The sequence below is a fragment of the Mytilus californianus genome, unplaced genomic scaffold, assembly GCF_021869535.1.
Source record: "Mytilus californianus isolate M0D057914Y unplaced genomic scaffold, xbMytCali1.0.p SCAF_3, whole genome shotgun sequence".
In the NCBI taxonomy this organism is placed as follows: domain Eukaryota; kingdom Metazoa; phylum Mollusca; class Bivalvia; order Mytilida; family Mytilidae; genus Mytilus; species Mytilus californianus.
Window position 1 is genome coordinate 16,114,311 of NW_026262679.1, and position 22,349 is coordinate 16,136,659.

Here is a 22,349-nt window from a genome sequence, read left to right on the forward strand (position 1 = left end):
AATTGATTTAACTATGTGTTTTAGTCATATTTAAATACATTTGTTGACATAACATGCTTTGTACAAAAAGATTTTAAGTCTGTTTTTCTCATAACTTTTCCTGATTTAATCCCTAGACTTTTTAAGTACTACTTGAGTTCTTTCCTTATGCAGTTATACTTATGCTTTAGTTTTAAACATCTTATCAATTTATAATTCTAGATTTTTTTAACTTTTACAGTGAAATAATGGTATCGATTTGTATTTTTTGCTCTTTTCATTTTTCAGTATTTGTCCAGTATTTTGTAATAGCACCAAAGGATTTGAATTATCAATGTTTTCATAAAATTATAGTAACACATTTGCAATATATTATATTATATAATCTGTTCTAATAGGGCCATGGTAAAAATCATATCACCATGGTCCCATCATTTGCTATAAGACCCTGAGTAGAACTCAAACCCTGGTCCTTTTATGCAATATTGCCATGGGGAGAACCCTGCTTCTGTGTTCATAGTATCTTACTGTTCTCAATCTGAATGCAGAAAAAGTTCTGTTGGAAGGTCAGCTTGTATAATATCAAATTGATAATCCCTGTGAAAGAAAACGGTGATGAATACTAGTCAGCAATTCAAAGTTTTTCTTGAATGTTCCTTAACTGAAAACCTGTTTGGAAATACTCTTTTAACATTTATTGTGTTACCAATGTTCCATTTAGAACAGTATTCTTGGTCTTGAAATATTTATTTCTTTTAAAAAATTCTTGGCAAATGTGATCGAGAATTGCATAAAGTGTTCATTTGTGGGAAAATTTTCAGTACTTGTCTAGAAGTTGTTTATCTTGAAGACCAAGGTTTGTTAGATATCAGAAGTGGGAACAGTTATTATAACTTTCATTAATATTGGCCATTATATTGACATACATACACATTCACTCTACACTTGAAATTTTTGTTTTAGCAGATTTGATAAATTAGGCATGAATACTCAATAAATATTGGGTACTTGATGTTAAAATCTACTAAGTAGGTAGTATAAGTCTGATATATATAGTTTGTATTTTGGAGCCAATCAGAACAAATATTTTCCTTCTTTTAATGAACAGTATATATGATCATAGATGGAAATTTATTTATCTCTGCATTAGGAAAAAATAAATATCTGAATAATGTTTGACAAATCATAAAAGAGCTAATGGTAAAAGAGATTTCACTTCAATTGGATTAGTGCGGGTGGCTAAATACTACACGCAATTGTAGACAATTTTATTTAAACACCTGGATCTTTAAGATTTAACTTTAATCTGATGGATAAATTGTTTATTAAAGTCATTTAATGAATGAAATGAAAGTTTGGATACTGAGAAAGTTTACAAGGATGATTTATTCTGAAAGTAACATTCCAAATGCTTGAATAGGAATTCTATTGTAAAAAGAAGAATATATTTATCATGTGAATTAACATTTAAAATTGAAGAGAACTTTCAGATTATGTGGTTTACAAGCCTTTCCTTTGTGTAGAAGTTGTTGTGTATTTCATAAGTGATTGTTTTAAATGTAATTTTTACGGAATGTAAGTTTAACAGTTTCATTTCAAGTTGATAAGAATAATTTTTAATAAAAACATTGAGAAATGTTGGAATTAAATTCAACAGTTGAGAAAGGAAGGATGGATGATTTTAGTTATGATTACGAGATAAACTCTGACAGAGAATGGAATACATTACATACAAAAACACGCACCTTATGGATGAATCCTTGTAGAATTTTACCTCCAATGTAAGATTTTAAACATTTCATCTAGATTCATGATACAGAATTATAATTATTTGCATTCTATAGTAGTATAAAAATAGTGCTGTAGAAAAAATTAACCAAAAAAAAGGTTTGCAAAGGTCGGTCATTGATGTAAATTTAATTATCATCTTGAATTGAGCAAAGGTCCGTCATTGATTTAAATTAAATTATCATCTTAAAATCTGTTCACTACAAAAAAAACATTTCTACTTAGAAGACATATGGTTTTAATTGTCATTTCATGTGTCAAATGATGTGTTTGATGTTACATAGAAAGTTAACATGAGTAATATAAAACCTGTACAATATGTTTGCAAATTTCTAAAAATGCCAATAATTTGACATATATAACATTGATATATAATATACCAAAACAAGCATGTTCCACACCTAGCACTGCTGCTGCCAGTGTAATAGTGTAATGTTGACTGAATATAATTAAGTCCATTTATCAGTGAAATACAGAAAAAAGGAAAAGAAACAAATTAAAATTTAGCTTGGGTGCTAATTGTTGATAAGGATCTTCTATTCAAGTTTGTAAAGTTCCATGAAGATTTGACAAAGTAATTAAAGTTTAGACAAATTAACTGAGGATTTCACCTCAATTTTTACTGCAAATAAAAATCCAAGTTTATCTATCAGTAAAATATGGAAAAATGAAGAAAAAAAATGTTAATGTTTCAAACTTTTGCTTCTATTAAATCCTATCTCTTGAGCATGAAGAAGCTTCTGTCTTAGTTTTGTAAAATTCTGTGATTGTTTGACAAAGTTATTGATCTGTAAATGGGGACCATCTAGAAGTTTCTCCCCCCTCCTCCCTCTGTGACCACTGTGGACAGGTGGAAATCACATGAAATCCACCTGAGCTGTAATGCCAGAAAATTTTCAATTACACACACATAGGATTCATGATGGCGACTGTAAACACTTCCGTAATTTTGATATCAATTGTTTATATACCCAAACCAAAACGTCCTGCCAGCATGCATCATGTTTTACATATATAACAGTATATATACTCAATTGCCATTATAAGACCTTTCCAGTGCACCATAGGTTTTGTTCTGTTGGGTTATCCCCCACCCCTAATATCTAAAATTATGTATTGTATAAAAAATAAATGGGGAATGTGTCCATGGGATACAGATGATGCCCCAACTTGCATATCATATAAAGTTATAAAGGGATATAACTGAAGAACAGTAAAAGTGACGCTACCCAAATTTGTACTTGATCTGAGTTTTGTGGTAATAAGTATTGTGTATAAGTCTCATAACATTTGGTTGAGGCTAACTTAAGTTAGAGAACAGAAATGAAAAATTCAGCAATTATTCCATTTGTAAACAGGCATAACTCTAGAACGGTAACAGTGACACCACCAAAATTCAAACTTGATCTGTATTTTGTGGTAATTAGCATTGTGTATAAGTTTCATAACATTTGGTTGAGTCAAACTAAAGTTAGGGAACGGAAACGAAAAATTCAGCATTTTTATGTTTATAAAGGGGCATAACTCAAGAATTGTAAAAGTGACGCCACCCAATTTCGAACTTGATCTGTATTATGTGGTAATAAGCATTTTGTATATGTTTCATAACATTTGGTTGAGGCAAACTAAAGTTAGAAAACGGAAACGAAAAATTCAGCAATTTTTCCATTTGTAAAGGGGCATAACTCTAGAACGGTTATAGTGATGCCACCAACATTCAAACTCGATCTGTGTTTTGTGGTAATAAGCATTGTGTATAAGTTTCATAACATTTGGTTAAGGCAAACTAAAGTTAGAGAACGGAAACCAACTTTGGGACGTATGGACAGACTTAAAACTTAATGCCGCTACGGCAGGGGCATAACTATATTTCAGATCCCCAATCCTTAACCATAAATATTATGTTATGTCTTGATAATTATTAACCTTTCCAGTACTAGATTGTGTATTGTGTCTTCCTATACTGGAGAGACTCATATAGATGAAGTACTAGATTGTGTATTGTGTCTTCCTATACTGGAGAGACTCGTATAGATGAAGAAGAGGCATTAGATAAATTCTACTTAGACAGTTCCTATCATGATTTCCTTGATAGAGGAAGCTATTAAACCAGGATTTACAAGTGGTGAAGTTGAAATCATCCCTTCCTTAATTTTACAGAGGCCATCACTAGTTGATTGACTGTTATGGAATATCTGCTTCACAGATAAGAAGGGATGTGTTCCAATTGTCGTACATGTACCACAATCCCACCCTCTTTTCCCTGAATTTGACATACCAAATTAGACTTATCACTGGGTGCCACATGTGTAGCAGGATCTGCTTACCTTTCTTTAGCACCTGAGAATACCCCGGGTTTTTGGTGGGGTTCGTGTTGCTCATTCTTTAGTTTTCTATTTTGTGTTTTGTACTTTTGATTGTCTTTTTTACTTTATCTTTTTTGCCATGGTATTGTCAGTTTATTTTTAACTTATGAGTTTGAATACCCCTTTGGTATCTTTAACCTCTCTTCTTACACTTAGTAAAGTTTATGTACAATGAAAAAAATTATAGTAAAGTTTATGTACAATGAAAAAAATTATAGTAAAGTTTATGTACAATGAAAAAAATTATAGTAAAGTTTATGTACAATGAAAAAAATTATAATATGTAAGATTGTTAATAAGGACAGTGCCCTTTCTGAATATTTAGTTGAAATGCTGAATGATTTTTTTAAACCAGGACAACTGACGTTAAGTTTCTATCCACAAAAAAAGTTGAACATACAAAATAGGTAGTTTAATAGTTGTGGTTCCATTCAAATAGAAATGTGTACTAACATCCAATGAAGAGATTACAGCCCCTCCCCTACATCACACTGGAGTGGATTTTTCATGAGATTATCCTTATATAATGGGTTGATTTCACTGTTGCTAGCTTTGTCATGAACTGACTGCATACCCATGGAGTGGCAAATAAATAGATTGATAAACTTTGTGTTATTTACAAATACTAAGCATGATGTGGTAGTTTAATTAAATTTTGAGACTAAAGTACTGTGTGACACTTTTCTATAGCATGTTGCTAATGTTAGAGAATTGGGTTGAAAGAATGTTTTGTCTTAAATTTAATTAAATTCAAAAGTCAAATTTCATAATGGCTTTATTGTTTTATTTAACTTGCTTTGTAAATATTTATTTAACTGTAAATTAACATTACTGATGAGTGTTTTAGTGTTGTAAGGGAAGTAACTCTAGAAGAAATATGCAGCAATGAAAAACTTAGACATAATTTTATTATCTCCCTTCTATCATCTTTCTGTATTATAGATGACTCAGATTTCTGAAAACTTGGTTTGTAGGGTTTCATTGAAAAAGAAATACTAAGACAAAATGACGTCATAATAAGCATTCATCTTAAAATTCCACAAAATTCAAAGAAAACAAGAAAATAGCAATAGGTTTATGGAAATGGAAAAACAAATTGCATGTGTCAACAAAATTTTTTTTTTTACATTATTGAGCTATCTGACTTGATTATTTAGTTTACCGAATCCTTCACTCGATGTTTCCTAGGGGTAATTCTCAATGAAATCAGACGATTTTGTCAACGTTCACAAGAATCTATTTTTGACCTAATTAGGGTGTCTTGTTTTACTTTCTCACGCACAGACATGCATCATCTCCTTGAAACACTTTTCATCTTGAAATTATGGACTTAATATTTGGTGTTGAAAAGGATCCTTTCTGAACCTACTCATTTAATTGTGTTTGGATCATTTTCAAATGGCAAATATAATATTTATTTTCAATTTTCTTTTACCAGTTTTTGATCTACCTGTTTTAGAGATCCCCACAGTTATTTACTGAACGTTAAGTTTTACACTGGGTACTCACTGGTTCTTTTGGTACAAATGATAAACAAGAAATTGTTACAAAAAATGATATTGAATGGTTAACCTCTTCAAACATACAAAATAAACTTTCTTAGTGTGAACTCAGGACCTTATTTGAATCAGATTGATGACACAAGAGTAAGGTATTTATTTATATTCTAGAAATTGATTGTGTTTTAAATAAATTTTCTATGGTTCAGTCATAGAAATGAATGATGTTTTGAAGCATATTTTATGTTTAGAAAGAAAAGAAATTATATGGTGAATCATTTGACACAAAATCACTACAAGCACTTGAAAAAGTCTACAGCAAAGGAATGCTTTTATTGCTGTTCTTCATCTCAAAGGTATAATAGGCCTTCAATCTAGCCTTAGCACCAGTAGTTGAGGAGAATTCTTTTCAATAAACTGTCAATTGAGATATTTTCTTTACATCTGTGTAATGATGGTAGTAAAGGTGTATGTATGTTTTGTAATAAAGGTAGTCAAGGTGTATGTAACTATGTATTTGATTGTGAGTTCGAATCCCACACAGGGCAGGTGCACTAGACTCCAATCTTAATTGACTAGGATCGTCAGTTTTCCTCCTGAAGGTCGGTGGTTCTCTCCGGGCACTACAGCTTCCTCCACCAATAAAAACTGACCGCCATGAAATAGCACAATAGTGTTGAAAGTGGTGTTAAACACCAACCAATCAATCAATCAATGTATGTGATTGTGTAATAAAGGTAGTAAAGGTGTATGTATGTTTTGTGTAATAAAGGTAGTAAAGGTGTATGTATGTTTTGTATATTTCAGATGTGTATGTATGTTATGTGTATTTCAGTCGTGTATGTATGTTTTGTGTATTTCAGTTGTGTATGTATGGTTTGTGTATTTCAGTCGTGTATGTATGGTTTGTGTATTTCAGTCGCATATATATGTTTTGTGAATATCAGTCGTGTATGTATATTTTGTGTATTTCAGTTGTGTATGTATGTTTTTTGTATTTCAGTCTATATGTATTTTTTGTGTATTTCAGTCGTGAAGAAATGAATGATGTAATGGACGACAGTGACGATGAGGACAGTAATTTGATTAGCTGGGGTTGTGGTGAGTTTGGTCAGCACGGACATGGTATTCAGGAAGATATTCCTATTGATGATGGTTTAATAGACAGGTTCACTAGAAACAGTCAAGTCAAGATGGCAGCATGTGGTGCAAGTCATGTGATAATAGTAACTAGTAAGTGTCACAGGATCCTAGCTATTTATTGCATTTATGACTGTTATATCTAAGTGTCTCAGGATCCTAGCTATTCATGCGTTAATGACTGGTATATCTAAGTGTCACAGGATCCTAGCTATTTATTACATTTATGACTGTTATATCTAAGTGTCACAGGATCCTAGCTATTTATTACATTTATGACTGTTATATCTAAGTGTCACAGGATCCTAGCTATTTATTACATTTATCACTGTTATATCTAAGTGTCACATGATCAAAATATGAACTGATATATTAATGATATTATTTTTGGTATTTTTCTGATAGATCGAATTAGTTCTTTACAGTTAATATTTCCAGGAAGTCTGGGTTTAAATTTGTTTGACATGATGAATTTGTAAATCTTCATGCATTGTTATGAAACTTGGACAGAAGCTAATCTTCAAGACCAAGAAAAAGCATGAAAAGAAAAAGTTTGATTTTTCTGTATTTTACTGTTAAATGGACTCACTTTTTAAGTCAACATTACACTTAAACACTAACAGCAGCAATTGCAGGCGAGACACAGGGTTCTGTGGAACTCCTTACAAATTTTTAAGTTTATAAAATAAAGGAATGGAAGGTACAGTTTGACAAAAAAAAATGCTAGAGATCAAGTTATGACAGATTAACTGGAGGAATTGGCCATACTTACACAGTGGAATTCCACTTCCTATGCAAATCATGAGAAAAGAAATTGCAGAAGGTTATTATGTATCCAAATTTTAAATATAAAGCACAATTTTTCGTATATATATCGTTCCTGAAAAATCATTCGTAAATATAGCTCAACATGCAGACTTCTTATACGTTCAGGTTTTTCACATCCAATTTTTTATGGAAATATTCTTTATAAAGCACAAAAATGTCAGTATTCACCTCTGAAGCTAACAAAACCTTTAAATAGACTTATTAAGAAGGGATATAGTTACGATACTGTTGTCAGGTCATTAAAGATTGCATATTTTGGCGTTAATATTGATTCACTTATAGGGTCTTTGCATCGGCACTAAACACATTTATTTAAAAACCAGTTGTTGGCATGACACGGGTTATGTTCTTCTCATATATGTTATGATGGTATGATACTAAACCCCTAACGGGAAGGATTGTGCCTGATATTCATATGATGAAGACATAATCTTTCAATCAGTTTAATTGAAGTCTGGAGCTGGCATGTCAGTTAACTGCTAGTAGTCTGTTGTTATTTATGTATTATTGTCATTTTGTTAATTTTCTTTGGTTACATCTTCTGACATCAGACTCGGACTTCTCTTGAACTGAATTTTAATGTGCGTATTGTTATGCGTTTACTTTTCTACATTGGCTAGAGGTATAGGGGGAGGGTTGATTTCTCATAAACATGTTTAACCCCGCCGCATTTTTGCGCCTGTCCCAGGTCAGGAGCCTCTAGCCTTTGTTAGTCTTGTATTATTTTTAATTTTAGTTTCTTGTGTACAATTTGGAGTTTAGTATGGCGTTCATTATCACTGAACTAGTATATATATTTGTTTAGGGGCCAGCTGAAGGACGCCTCCGGGTGCGGGAATTTCTCTCTGCATTGAAGACCTGTTGGTGACCTTCTGCTGTTGTCTGTTCTATGGTCGGGTTGTTGTCTCTTTGACACATTCCCCATTTCCATTCTCAATTTTACTATAAAATCAGAAGTCCTTGACAAACCAAAGTAATGGAAGTTTTTGAATTGCCTGAATTAGAATTTTATGATTCCTGAATAAATCTGATATCCTTGTTTTAACACGATTATATGTAGTTATGAAAGAGGATATCAGAAGACAAATATACATGTAGCAAAGACTCAATCAATCTGCTTTTAGCTGTACATGTGTCATTCTATTTTAATGATTAAATCTAATCTTGCTTACCTTAAAACTGGAGCAAAACTTATGCAGTTCAAAGAAAATACAAAAAAGCCTTGGAATATGAAAGTCTTTGATAAGAAGTGGTTCCCAAATAAGATACTGGCCTTAGTTAGTCTTGTCTGTGTTTTTAATTTTAGTTTCATTTATGTGCTTTGGAGTTTAGTGTGACGTCCATTTTCACTGAACTAGTACACATTTTTGTTTAGGGGCCAGCTGAAGCCCGCCTCTGGGTGCGTGATTTTCTCGCTGTGTTGAAGACCCATTGGTGGCCCTGGCTATTTTCTGCTCTTTGGTCGGGTTGTTGTCTCTTTGACACATTCCCCATTTCCATTCTCAATTTTATTGTTTCCTATTTAGAATGTTTGTTTCCAAGAATCTGTTTCTTTGACAAAAACTCCATGCATATAATGAGAGTAAGCCTTGAAAATGTTCATGTATAAAATAGCTTTTATTTTGTGGATTAATTTTGATGTTGCATGTACTAAAATTATTCTTTCTTTAATTTATTACATATGTACTTTTTGAATAAATGGGATTGACTTGTCTTGGAATTTAGCCTCTCAAGACCTGCTTTTTAGCTCACCTGGCCTAAAAGGCCAAGTGAGCTTTTCTCATCACTTGGCGTCCATCGTCCATCGTCATTAACTTTTACAAAAATCTTCTCCTCTGAAACTACCGGGCCAAATTTAACCAAAATTGGCCACAATCATTATTGGGGTATTTAGTTTTAAAAATGTGTCCGACGACCCCGCCAGCCAACCAACATGGCCGCCATGGCTAATAGTAGAACATAGGGGTAAAATGCAGTTTTTGGCTTATATCTCTGACACTAAAGCATTTAGAGTAAATCTGACATGGGATAAAAATGTTCATCAGGTTGAAATCTATCTGCCTTGAAGTTTTCAGATAAATCAGATGACCCGTCGTTGGGTTGCTGCCTCTGAATTAGTAATTTTAAGGAAATTTTGCGGTTTTTGGTTATTATCTTGAATATTATTATAGATAGAGATAAACTGTAAACAGCAATAATGTTCAGCAAAGTAAGATCTACAAATAAGTCAACATGACCAAAATTGTCAATTGACCCCTTAAGAAGTTATTGTCCTTTAAAGTCAATTTTTAACAATTTTTCGTAAATTTTTGCAATCTTTTACAAAAATCTTCTCCTTTGAAACTACTGAGGCATATTTAACCAAACTTGGCCACAATCATCCGATGACCCCGCCTGCCAACCAACATGGCCAATATGGCTAAAAATAGAACATAGGGGTAAAATGCAGTTTTTGGCTTATATCTCTGAAACTAAAGCAAAAGTATAATGGTTGCATTATTTCATGCATCAATTGTAAACAAAAATATCAGGTGAGCGACACAGGCTCCTTGGAGCCTCTAGTTTAATTAGCTTCATCAATATTGTTTATAATTCTGAAACAATGTTAGGGTTAATGAGACTTTTGTCCAAGTTTGATTTTATATAAACTTATTTCAATTGTGTACTTCCTTCATGAATATGCCCTTGATCATATGTGGAAAATATTCTTTTTCATAACTTTACCAAGTTATTCTTAACTTGAAAATGTTGATAGGGACTGTGAAATTTTGATGGTAGTTTGTTCAACAATTGGAGTATGCATTGTTTAAGTCATATCCTTAAGGGAATTCAGTGTAAATTCAGTTCAAAACTACCCTAGACTTGGCGTTTCACATTGACGCATTGTATGACACTAGACCACATTTGACCTGTGGGTATCTTTTTTTATGTTGTTTTAAGTTGCTGTCTGATTGACATATACTCAATATCTCCTTCCATTCATTTTTGATATTTTAACTTGCTGTTAGGTAAAACTTGGCTACCAGTAAAAATTCTTGAGTTACCTCCCTTATGCTGTATATTTTGAACACACATTTGATGAGCCTCTGATTCAGAACAAAATAGTTTGCATATTAGCCTCTACTTAAATTGTGTTTTAGTTACTAAATATGGTAAATGTTTCACCTATTTAAATCTTTATCACATAATGATTTACAAAAATCACACTTGAATGTGGTTTTATTTTATGAAAATTTATGATCTATAGAAAAAAAATATTTTCAAAACCTCCCTTTTTTAAAAAAAAAAGTAATGTTTGAATGTAAATTTTACACTATTTATGTACTCAATTATTTTTGATCCAGTGAAAATTAAGACCCTAATTGTGTCAGAAATTGTATAAAATTTATATTGATAGTTTGATATATTATTGTTGTTGTTGTTGTTATTGGTTTGATATATGAAAAGGAGATTTTGAAAATATGTGAAAAGGACTTGATTGCAGAAAATGTAATTGGGTATTGAAACTAAATTCTTATCAAGGTAAAAGAGAATTTCGTTTCTTATATTGAGTCCCTGATTGAGCAAAAATCTCATTGAGAGCAATTATTTTTTTCATATTTTGGGTAAGTGTATTCTGATATATATGTGTACAGGTCTAAATTTGTTATATCTCGCCTCAGTTGCACAAGTGTCTTTGCAATGTTGTGAAGGCATAAAAAGAACTATGGTTGTTTTATTTGCTGTGTTGGTGCATCAAATTTAGACTTATTTATTTATTTTACTCCTTTAAGAAATCATCAGTATGTTTGTTGACCATAATTAAGAGCTATCATATTTAAACAAAAATCTTTTCCTTTGAACCACTTGGCTAATTTCGACTAAATTAGGCCTGATTTATCCTTTGGAGTGTACCTGAATGTTTGTGATTGATGTCTGTGACAACTGGCCAACATGGCTACCATTACTATAAATTCATCCCAGTTTATCTACTCATGAAAATTACTGCCCTTACATTCAGAAATTTTTATGAAACAACTAATTCTAAACCATTATTAGCCATCCTTGCAGAGATTGTTGGACTGATATGTAATATTTATTTTTATAATGATAATTTACAATCACATATACATTTGATAGTGGTTTAACTTTTTTTTTTTGCTATTTTTAATAAAAGAAATTGATCATTTTAGAGTAAATGTCATGACAATTTTTCTCATTTGATGTTGGCTTTTTTTGCAGATATTTAACTGATATTTTAATATATAATAAATAAATATTAATCATCTTGAAAATTTTATGTTGTGTTTAAGCTTTTTTGTCGATTTTGTGGCAATTTATATTTTATTCATGATAGAGAGGATCCAAGTTTGACATATTGACGGCTACTTGTATTCTGTATTTTCTACTAGTGATAGTCATGAAAACAAATCACTTGGGAATATGATATAAAAATAAGGAGATGTGATATGATGGTATAAAAGGCCGCGATATAAGTTGGTTTAGAGTAAATGTACATGCAATAGATTTCATGTGAATTTTGTTCTTGTTGACCTAATATTTTGATATTACTATGGTCATCAGAACCAATACATTGACCAATTATTCCAATTCAGAAATTTTTTTCCTTGCATAAAATACCAAAATAGGATTCATATGGTTTAATGATACTGTGTATGATTATTAGTGGGATTTAGCTATGGCTTTTTTCAATCTACAAGAGAACCAAATTCAAGTTAAGCCTGATTATAATTAACTTTTAACACCCCTTCTATACTGCCATTACCTCCAAAAGATTTAAATTCTTAAGGCATTACATATTGCCTTTTGTATCAGTATTTGTGCCACTTTATCAATCTATTTCTTAAAATTCCTTTCACTCTAACAATGCAGCATCCTACAAATAATCATAAAATTATCAAGTTAGTGCAAGGGATCTTTTTTGGGATTATTCTATCTTAATTTTGTAGCATTAGTGTCTTATTAGAAAGCTATTAAAATCTTTGTTATAAAAATTTGATGCCTTTCATGAATATTATTCCATGCTTGTGGGTAATACTATTTAGAAAGGTTTGTCGGCTTTTATTTGTTATCCCACAAAAACCACAGCAATCATTTTACAAGCTGATGGAATTAATTCTTTTGTAAAATCACACTGAATATGTACATTGTGTCTTTTGTTAGCAGTTGATTATTCATTTAACAATAACTTTCTTCCCCGAGGGTGATGTTGTGTATTGGAAGGAAATTAGATTACACGTTTCCTCTCGACAAAAGAGTTGTAACGGTGGTTGACAGATGGACCAAACAATGGATTCTCTACTTTTTATGATTACTTGTATGGCAAAGCCTTTGACATTTCTATTCAATCCCGTTGATTTAAGGTCGTCATATTTTTTTCAGAAAACACTAAAATCATCGGAAAAATTACAATTGAGTTTGCTCTTCTCATAGCCCATAATGATTAAGGCCATGCTAGTATAAAGAATTCTTATCTGGAATGAAAATTAAAGGTCGACCGCTGCGATCAAACCCATCAGAAAATATGTAATTTTTACATGACCCTTTTATGAAAATGGCAAGAATTATCTGTCATATTTTTTTGAAGATTAATTGCCAATATTGAAAAGTACCGCCATCGTTCGAGGATGTTGACGAGGGAAGCTGCAGAATTGGTATCACATAACACTTGAATGAACGAAGTAGATTTATAGTCTTGCAGCCAATATCTAATGTCATATAGAAATTTTATATTATACGATTCTTCGCAATAATGTGCCATACTTGGTGATGAATTCTCGTTTGGTCCGTAATATAATGTGTGATGCAGTAGATAGCTATGATTAATTTTGTCTGATTATTGGCAGTTTTATGCCCTATGATCTATGGTCTTAGCATGGTACCAGGGTTCATAACTGGCCATTTTCACAACTTAACAAATATTGGAATTGTTTGTCTCCATTTGGAAAATTTATCAACAATATTTTCCGTTCACGGCTGGATATACATTTATTCCCATTAAAGACTGCCCTGACATAACATATCAATTTTAAGGTCTTGGATCAGAACCATTTAACAAACCATGTTACAAATTGTTACATTATTTTTCCTAATCACCAGGAAAAGACGAAGTATTTCCTTTTCTTGATGAAGAAAATCTCCTCTTAACAGATTCTTTTCCTGTTTGTGTTATATTATAGAAGTAATTGACCTTTTATATAAATTTCAAGTGTACAGTAAAAGTACTATTCTCAACATATGAAAACCCTCTTAAAATATATGTAAGTAGCTTATGTTTTTTTACGGATAATTTCAGTTAAAATGTTATAAAAAATATATGTTACAAATTTCATTGATGTGGCTTGATTTGTAACAGGGATATCTTTCCTCTTAAGTCAATGTTATTCCTGGAATATATTTTCTCGTACAAAGTGAATTCAGGTTTATGGGAAAAAAAGTAGAATAAAATCCTTGCTTAGACAATGAGTATTCATTAACAATCTCTATTCATTTCAAAGAGACTGGAATATTACTGTTTAGAATAAGTTCATTGTTTACCTGATTTCTTGTTTCATACTTATACCTTTGCCAGCCTTTATACCATAGTTATCTTACAGGCACCAACCTCTGTATATACTTTCTGAGGAAGGATTTACCTGATATTCTGTTTGCAACTACAGTGTTGTATAATTTTTGGTTCTTGGTTTACCATGAATTTGAGTATACCTTCTAAGCTAGATTAGCCGAAACCAAGTGACCTTAGGCTGTTTTCTGCTCTTTGGTCGGGTTGTTGTCTCTTTGACACATTCCCCGTTTCCATTCTCAAATCTATAAAAGTCTAAAGTTGTAGATAGCTGAGGAACTGTAGCTTATAGGTCCTTATGATATTTTTTGACAATTTGTGGACTTGTCTGTTTGTTTGTTTGTTGTTACCTGTCTTTCTTCCACTTATGTCTGTTTATCTGTTTGTTTGTTTGTTTGTTATCTGTCTTTCTTCCACTTATGTCTTTTGATTGATCCCATGGTATCCTTTCTCTTCTTTTCATATTTTACCATATTCTCCCTGGTGCATGGTCTGTAAATTCAGAAATTATTGCGTGCATTTATTAATGAGAATTGTGTAGAATGGACAAAAATGAGATTAATAATTGTGATTTCTGGTAAATCTCCATGCAGTTATATATATCAGATACAATAATGCGAGTTCTTATTATTGCGATACTCATTCAGTCGCATTATTCGCATTAATAAAAACCTCGCAATAATTTGTGAATTCACAGTACCTTATCTTCTCACTGTCTCCACTGAACTGTATTGTTGACAAAACATTGCTATAAGTTTTATCAAGTCATTTGAGATTCATGGGCAACATTGTTTTCCATCTTTGTAGGAGACCTCTTTTAGTTAACAACAAATTTTGGTTATAATGTCAGTTTTAAATTTACTGGTAGTAATAGGTCTATTCTATTTCATACTTTTATGGACCATTGTAATGTGTACAGGTCAGTCTAACTGGGGCCAGGTCACCTGATCTTGACCTCATTTTCATGATTCATTGACCACATTAAGTATGTATATAATAGTTATCCCATGAGGACGTGGAGGCCCGAGGGTGATCTTACACTGACATACCAAGTCCGAGTGGAATAACTATTTTACATCCCAGCTCTTCTAGACTATATATGAAAAAACATTTACGCTTCATAACATCTAGTTCAGAATGCCATACAATAATTATAATATATTTTATATATTACTATATATTACTATATATTATATATACCCTTTATGAACCCTGGATACAACTTTTAAATATGTTAAATTACCAGTGAATTTGTATCCAGTCGTCCTGGTGTAGGGGTATGAATCGTGGCTTCATATGCCAAAGGTCTTGAGTTCGATTCCCAAATTAGACACTGGAAATTTAGTGGATTTTTTCTACATAATTTTGAAAGTTGGTCTTTATTTCGATTAAATATTTCTAAGTTTTATTGTGTGTTCGACGTTCCCGCCAAAATGTTACAGAACAAAGAAACTCAAGGTAGGGTGATTTGGTAGGGGTGATCCGACTCAGATCACCCCTGTTAGAATGAAGGAGTTGGGATGTAAGATTAAATAGTATCACTGATAGGTGAACTAGATTTGTTTTACATGTAGATTCACTGTGAAGCATACATGTCTGACAGGGTAACAATGGTGAGACATCACTTTTATTGTTCAACTATCAAGGTTAAGTTTCTGTGATGAGGTCAGTTTACGTTTTTGGTCAGTAGAATCCTTGTAATCTCATTACATGCCTGGAATTTTTCTTAGCTCTTTCATGTTTAGTGATCGAGGTATAATACAGGTGTCAAGGGGCAAAAGATAATAAGTAATAAGTTTTGGATTTGAGTGGATATTAATTGTGCATCAAATTAAAATGGTGTGTATCTTATTATATCAGTAGATGGGTAATTTTGTATTTATACTATCAATTAAAGTTAAAAAATGTAAAATTTGTTAAATTGTTTGGTAGGTCTCCCAATGCTCAACTGTTCTATTATTTGTTTGGTAAGTCTCCCAATGCTCAGATGTTCTTTTATTTGTTTGGTAAGTCTCCCAATGGTCAGATTTTCTTTTATTTGTTTGGTAAGTCTCAGATGTTCTTTTATTTGTTTGACATCTTTTATTTTGTCATTGGTGGGTTTACTTACTGGTCAATATTTGACACTTTTACATTTTAATTTTGAGTTCTGCTTACAAGAAATAAAATTTTGAGATGTTCTTCAATTTTGAACTTGTTATCTTATTATTTGAATTGCATTTTTCTCAAGTTTTGAAGGGATGTTTTGTCATGGGGTTTCTTTTGATTGGAGTTAACATTCGATACATTTAGTTTGATCAGCACCTACTTTATCAAGTATATAGAAATCTTCAATTTAAAGATTTCAACGACAACTGGTCATCAAAGGTAGATTGTTATTTTTATCTTTTCTTTTGCTTTCAAATAAAGACCATGATTTATACATACATGTTGATAGTTTAGTAACCACTCAAAAACAAGTAGCATTACCTGTTTACATATATCAATTTGAAAAACATACAGAAATTAACTTGCAAAGTTCCACAGATCTACATAGGACTTTTTTCTATATGGTTCCAATCTTAAGAAAGCAAAATTTCCAGGACATTTTCTGTGTCTCACTTTACTATACAGATCTTCCACATCCTTTGTCATGCTGTAGTTGTATCTAACTCTGCTAGTCCTTCATTGTTTCATATGAGAAGATGTAAACTTGTGCCCAGGTGGTGGATACCAGTACCGTTCTTGTTTTATCTGTAGGTCGTTCATCTTTCAAGACAGAATAATTTTGTTTTTAATAAAGTTAAAACTGTTGTCATCAAACTTATCGACAGTACGATCATTATTGATGAGACCACGGTTATAAAAAGTAACAAAGTGGACACACGAAGAGAGTGGTTTGAAGAGAGCAGACGTCATTAAACTGAAGCAGAGGGATTAAGCGATTATATGATTAATTATGGTTAAAATGAATGAATATTGGTTTTAGTAAAAATAGTCAAAAAGTATTTCAGATGAATGGACACAATTTGTCGCAAGCTAATGTTGGTCATGTTTGATTCAGTGATAAGATTTCCTTTATGACATCTTATTTTTTGCACTTGGATATAAAAAATGATCTTACGACTAATGAGATACGATATGAAGAAAGCATGTCGCATTTTAATTTGAATTTTCTATTCCAGTCTGACAGAATATTTGCCATATCGGTGTATGATTTAATTTAAGATAGAACTAAGGGACTGCAGGCTGACATCGGCTATTGAATAAGTTGATGTTTTATTAGGTGTGGATGAGGGGCTTCATTACAGTAGAGCAAAATGATTGTTGACGGGTTCGACCCAGAATTGAAAATAAATTGCTAGATATGATGCTAATAAAAAGCCGAATGAAATGATATTTTGAGAAGGGATTTGAATATTGACAAGCTTTTTGATGAGAAATGACAGTTTTCTAATATGGGTGAATCCTCGAGAGCATTCAAGCAAAATTGTTCATATTTTTCAAAATTGATGGAATTTTAGAATGCCAGGAAAATTCTTTCTTGTGTAAATATTATAAATTTCATGCCATACTCATTTCTCATCTGATTTTAACAATACATATCAAAATATTTGAACACTTTATTAAGTGGCAGACATTCAAATCTTGTGGAAGAATTGTAGTGGAAAATGAAAGGAAATGATGAAAAGTGTGCCCTATGGTGATAATATTGTCTATAGACCATTATATTCTCAAGTAGAAAAGAAGGAGAAATGTAATTCAAATAAGCTGTTAAAGGCCATTAAAAATATCAAAACAAATTTTTGTTTACTTTTTTACTGAATATATATATTTCATCTTAAATTATTTTATTCTGGTAACATTAATGTCTCAGAGTATTTCTTAATAGGAAACTCATCAAAAATCTAATAATGAAAATATACAGGTCACCAGATAAAATTTTCATGAAGAAGACAAGCATATACTTATTCAATCTGAAGTTTGTTCAGGTTTGTTCTTAAGGTATAGAACCACTAATTCAGGCCCGGTCGGAAAGAACATACAAGAAAGTAGTACATATTTTAAACAAAATAGTTCCTACGCATAGCTGTATCTTTGTCAATAGTGGGAATATTTGGGTAGTTTTAGTATCAAATGAAAGCTTGGGGACTTGGGGTCACTGTAGAACCCTTGTTGAAAGTTTTATTTGAATAATAAAGAAGTATAGGAAATTTTAATAGGAGGGCTCATTTGGCCTGTTGTTCAGATCAGAAGTTCCTGTTTTTGTACTATCAAACTTCCGGGAACCAGTACGCTCTAATATGCAATTAAAGGTATGTTGATTTTTTCAGCACAAGTCAGCATAAGGTACAGTTTTGACATGAAATAACTGCCACTTTATTTGAACTTAAGATAAAGTAGCCATTTATGCTTGAAATTGCAGAATTTAACATAGAAAGCAATGGGGCTATAAATTAGTGGTTTTATACCTATTACTGACAGGCATGTGAAATTCTATTTTTAGAAATCATACCCTTTACAGTGAAAATTGGTCACATTTGTTGTCAGAAATCATGTTACATTATTTTTTTTATGTAACAATTATGTTAGTGTCAAATTACAGCCCTCAAATTGCTACAATAAGGTATTTTAGCCTTTTTTGGTCATTTAGCATGCACACAGTTAAGATTTTACCTAAAATTAAAATTTTTGGATTATCTAACACTGAAACCAATGAAACTTGTATATCATGACTAGTTTATAGTATAAATATTGTTTTTGGTCAAATTATCTAGTGAGTGTTCATGTATTATTGTGTTTCTTGGTGAATTATTTATTTCAAGGAAAATTGGTGTATACTTATATAGGAATTCCAAAATCTCACTTGAAATGCATTTTATAACCATTTTAGCAAGTTGTCTAGCTTGGAGATACATAAATTGCTTTGTTGATCCATGTTTATACATAAAAGTATGGTTTTTTTACCTAATCACTCTCCTTTTCCAACATGTAGAAAAAAGGGGGGACAAAATTATCAATTATATTTTATGTTTGGACCACTGTATTTATATTCAAGGAAGAATCTCTGATAAAAATAAGACATATAGGTAAGAACACTGTTATTTGAGTAGATATTAACAAATCAGAACTGGTAAAAATTGAAAAAGTGTCATATCTGTCACTATTAGTATCCATATGTAGTTTTCTTTGTTTAACGCATATGTTACTACCAGTCCAATTTGAGCTTGAATTCAGTGATATAGTGTTTTGACAAAAACTTTATGTGTTTTTCTATGCTAGAAATAGATCATAGAAGGAAATTAAGTCAAGCAGAAGTCAATATAACAAGTTTGGTGCTGTTATAGGTATAGAACCACTAATTCAGGCCCGGTCGGAAAGAACATACAAGAAAGTAGTACATATTTTAAACAAAATAGTTCCTACGCATAGCTGTATCTTTGTCAATAGTGGGAATATTTGGGTAGTTTTAGTATCAAATGAAAGCTTGGGGACTTGGGGTCACTGTAGAACCCTTGTTGAAAGTTTTATTTGAATAATAAAGAAGTATAGGAAATTTTAATAGGAGGGCTCATTTGGCCTGTTGTTCAGATCAGAAGTTCCTGTTTTTGTACTATCAAACTTCCGGGAACCAGTACGCTCTAATATGCAATTAAAGGTATGTTGATTTTTTCAGCACAAGTCAGCATAAGGTACAGTTTTGACATGAAATAACTGCCACTTTATTTGAACTTAAGATAAAGTAGCCATTTATGCTTGAAATTGCAGAATTTAACATAGAAAGCAATGGGGCTATAAATTAGTGGTTTTATACCTTAATATAACCATACAACAAACTACTGATTTTAGGGTCAGAGGTCAGCTGAGGTAAAGTAGATAATTAACCTAGACATTCAAGATTAAAGTTCACAGGGACAGGTCAAAATCTTGACCACAGTGTACCATCTTTATTCATGGAACATTGTGTATATTATCACTTCAGTTTTAAGGTCAGAGGTCAAGTGCCAAGGTTAAAATATTGACAAGAAGATTGGTACTTAACTACTAGATCAATCTTCAACTAATTTGAAGGCCATATGGTTGTATATAATTGCTTACATCCATTTTATTTGAACTTTGGTGGATAGTTGTCTCAATGGCAATCATACCTCATCTCCTAATTTTTATATTGTGTGTACATTATATTCTGAAGACAAGCTGAATCTCTTTATTTTTGAGTCCGGTAACTGTTAGAATTAAAGGAGAAAGAATTTGAAGCGACTATTTTTCTATAGCCCATTCAACCCTTGGGGTAAAAAAATGGATATTGAAAAGAAAAATAAATAGTAATGTTGTTGTTTCTTTTTTCAGATGATAACCAGATACTTGGTTGGGGTAATGGCAACAGTGGACAGTAAGTTTGTAAAGTAATAAATACATAGGATTCAGATTTCAGTGACAATAAAACACGGCATGGTCAAGACTAACAGTTTGGAAAAGTTCAATACATATACATGTATACATTTAAAAGCATTAAAATAAATATACGAATATGAAAGTTTTATTTTGATTCGGTTCTCATATAACAATACAAACATAAGCTCTTGAGAGCTTTTTACCGAATATAAATAACATATACATAACATTAAAACACAGAACATGCAGATAAGATATATAAGCAGCAAATTTTTCAAATGCATAGAAACAGCACAGGTATATTGAAATACATGCAAAGCATTACTAAACTACACATCTTAACATAGCAAAACTGAAGCATAACTAAAAACTGAAGCACAACTAAAAATAAAAGCACAAATAAAAAATATAGCACACATGCAAAATTTAAGGCATAATGCAAACATTTAGAGCAATTACTAAAAGTATGAAAAAGCTTATCTACATGCAGAACAACAGCATTTTGAACCATTCCAGGACTGTATAAGGCTCTTAAATTGAGAAAAACTATTTGTAGTCCTGAAATGGTCAGGTAGGCTGTTCCACAGAGTAGCAGCTGCAAATTTAAAACTTTTCTTAACAAACTGTGTAGCTTTTACATGTGGAATATCCAGTATATTACTATATCTGAAAGAATATTTACAATCTTTTACATTTAATAGATCATGTAAACAGACAGGTGCTAATTTATTAACTATATTAAAAGTTTCAATTGCCATTGATCTTTGTCTTTTAATATGCAGTGAAGGCATCTTAGCCTTTTCAAGCAACTGTTGATATGAGCTTGCATGATCTTCATACACAAACCTTAGTGCTCTTTCTTGCACTTTTTCTAATTTTGAGGAATTTTTCTTGGTACAGAAATGCCATGCCAAATGACTTTACCATAAAAGGAAATTAAGGTCAGCTTTGTCCTAGGGATTTGAAACCTTATAGGTAAAAAGGTTTATGAATGAAGATAGCATCTGTCATGTACTAAGTCAATATTAATTGTTGTGGTTACACTGGTATCTTTAAGAAAAAATATTGAAAAAAGGATATATACATTGATTTGAAATACCTAAATCAAGTGTTAAAATGATAACTGTGCAATTCATTAGACACATAAAACTTTTTGCAAGTGGCAAAGGTACAATTTCCGATTTCAAATTTAAAACAAATTTCTTTAGGTTTTCATGGTTTTTGCTGCAAATTAATTTAAAAAAAAAATTTCAATAAAAAATTTTCTTTATGGACATGAGTTGAACCCTAAACCTACAATATGTGTTATTTAAGAGTTATCTCCCATTTTAATAGTTGTTTTTGAAATGCATTCTATGTAAATTGTGTCTTATATACTAATAAAAGAATGAAATTTGAAGAACAAGGAATAGGGATTGGAACAAGAATAATTTATTTTTACCACAAAAAAGTTTGTGTCAACTTACTTTTTTTTTTCATGATCTTTTTTTTAAATGGTACATATGCAAAAAAATCATGTTTAGTCAATACGTTCATATACCACTGGATGTTAAGCAAGCAACAATCTATTAAACCATGTGTTCATTTCATAAACCTTGACTTTATTTTGTTGAGCATTTCTGATTTTATTTTCTTTATAAAACAAGAAATAAGGAAAACATGGCAAACAACAAAAAATTGAAAGTTTTAATAACTGATCTTCACAATTTAATGTCATCAGGTTATTAATCAATAAAAAAAAAGTCATTTAATAGATGAAGAAAACAGCTTCCTTGCTGGTACTTTGACAGAAAAACTCCATAAATTCTCAAG

General features: G+C 31.5%; 1 protein-coding gene across 50 annotated transcripts in view; it reads left to right on the forward strand.

The window, feature by feature from the left end:
- The first annotated feature begins 1,643 nt into the window (after positions 1-1,643).
- Positions 1,644-22,349, forward strand: part of LOC127733998 (uncharacterized) — a 95,158-nt gene continuing 74,452 nt past the window's right edge. For all 50 annotated transcript variants that reach the window (XM_052243493.1, XM_052243502.1, XM_052243494.1 and 47 more), the window contains exons 1-3: positions 1,644-1,760; positions 6,663-6,865; positions 20,493-20,535. In XM_052243493.1, coding sequence (XP_052099453.1) covers positions 1,651-1,760; positions 6,663-6,865; positions 20,493-20,535 — 356 coding nt within the window. In that variant the 5' untranslated portion in view covers positions 1,644-1,650. The remainder of the gene's footprint in view (positions 1,761-6,662; positions 6,866-20,492; positions 20,536-22,349) is intronic.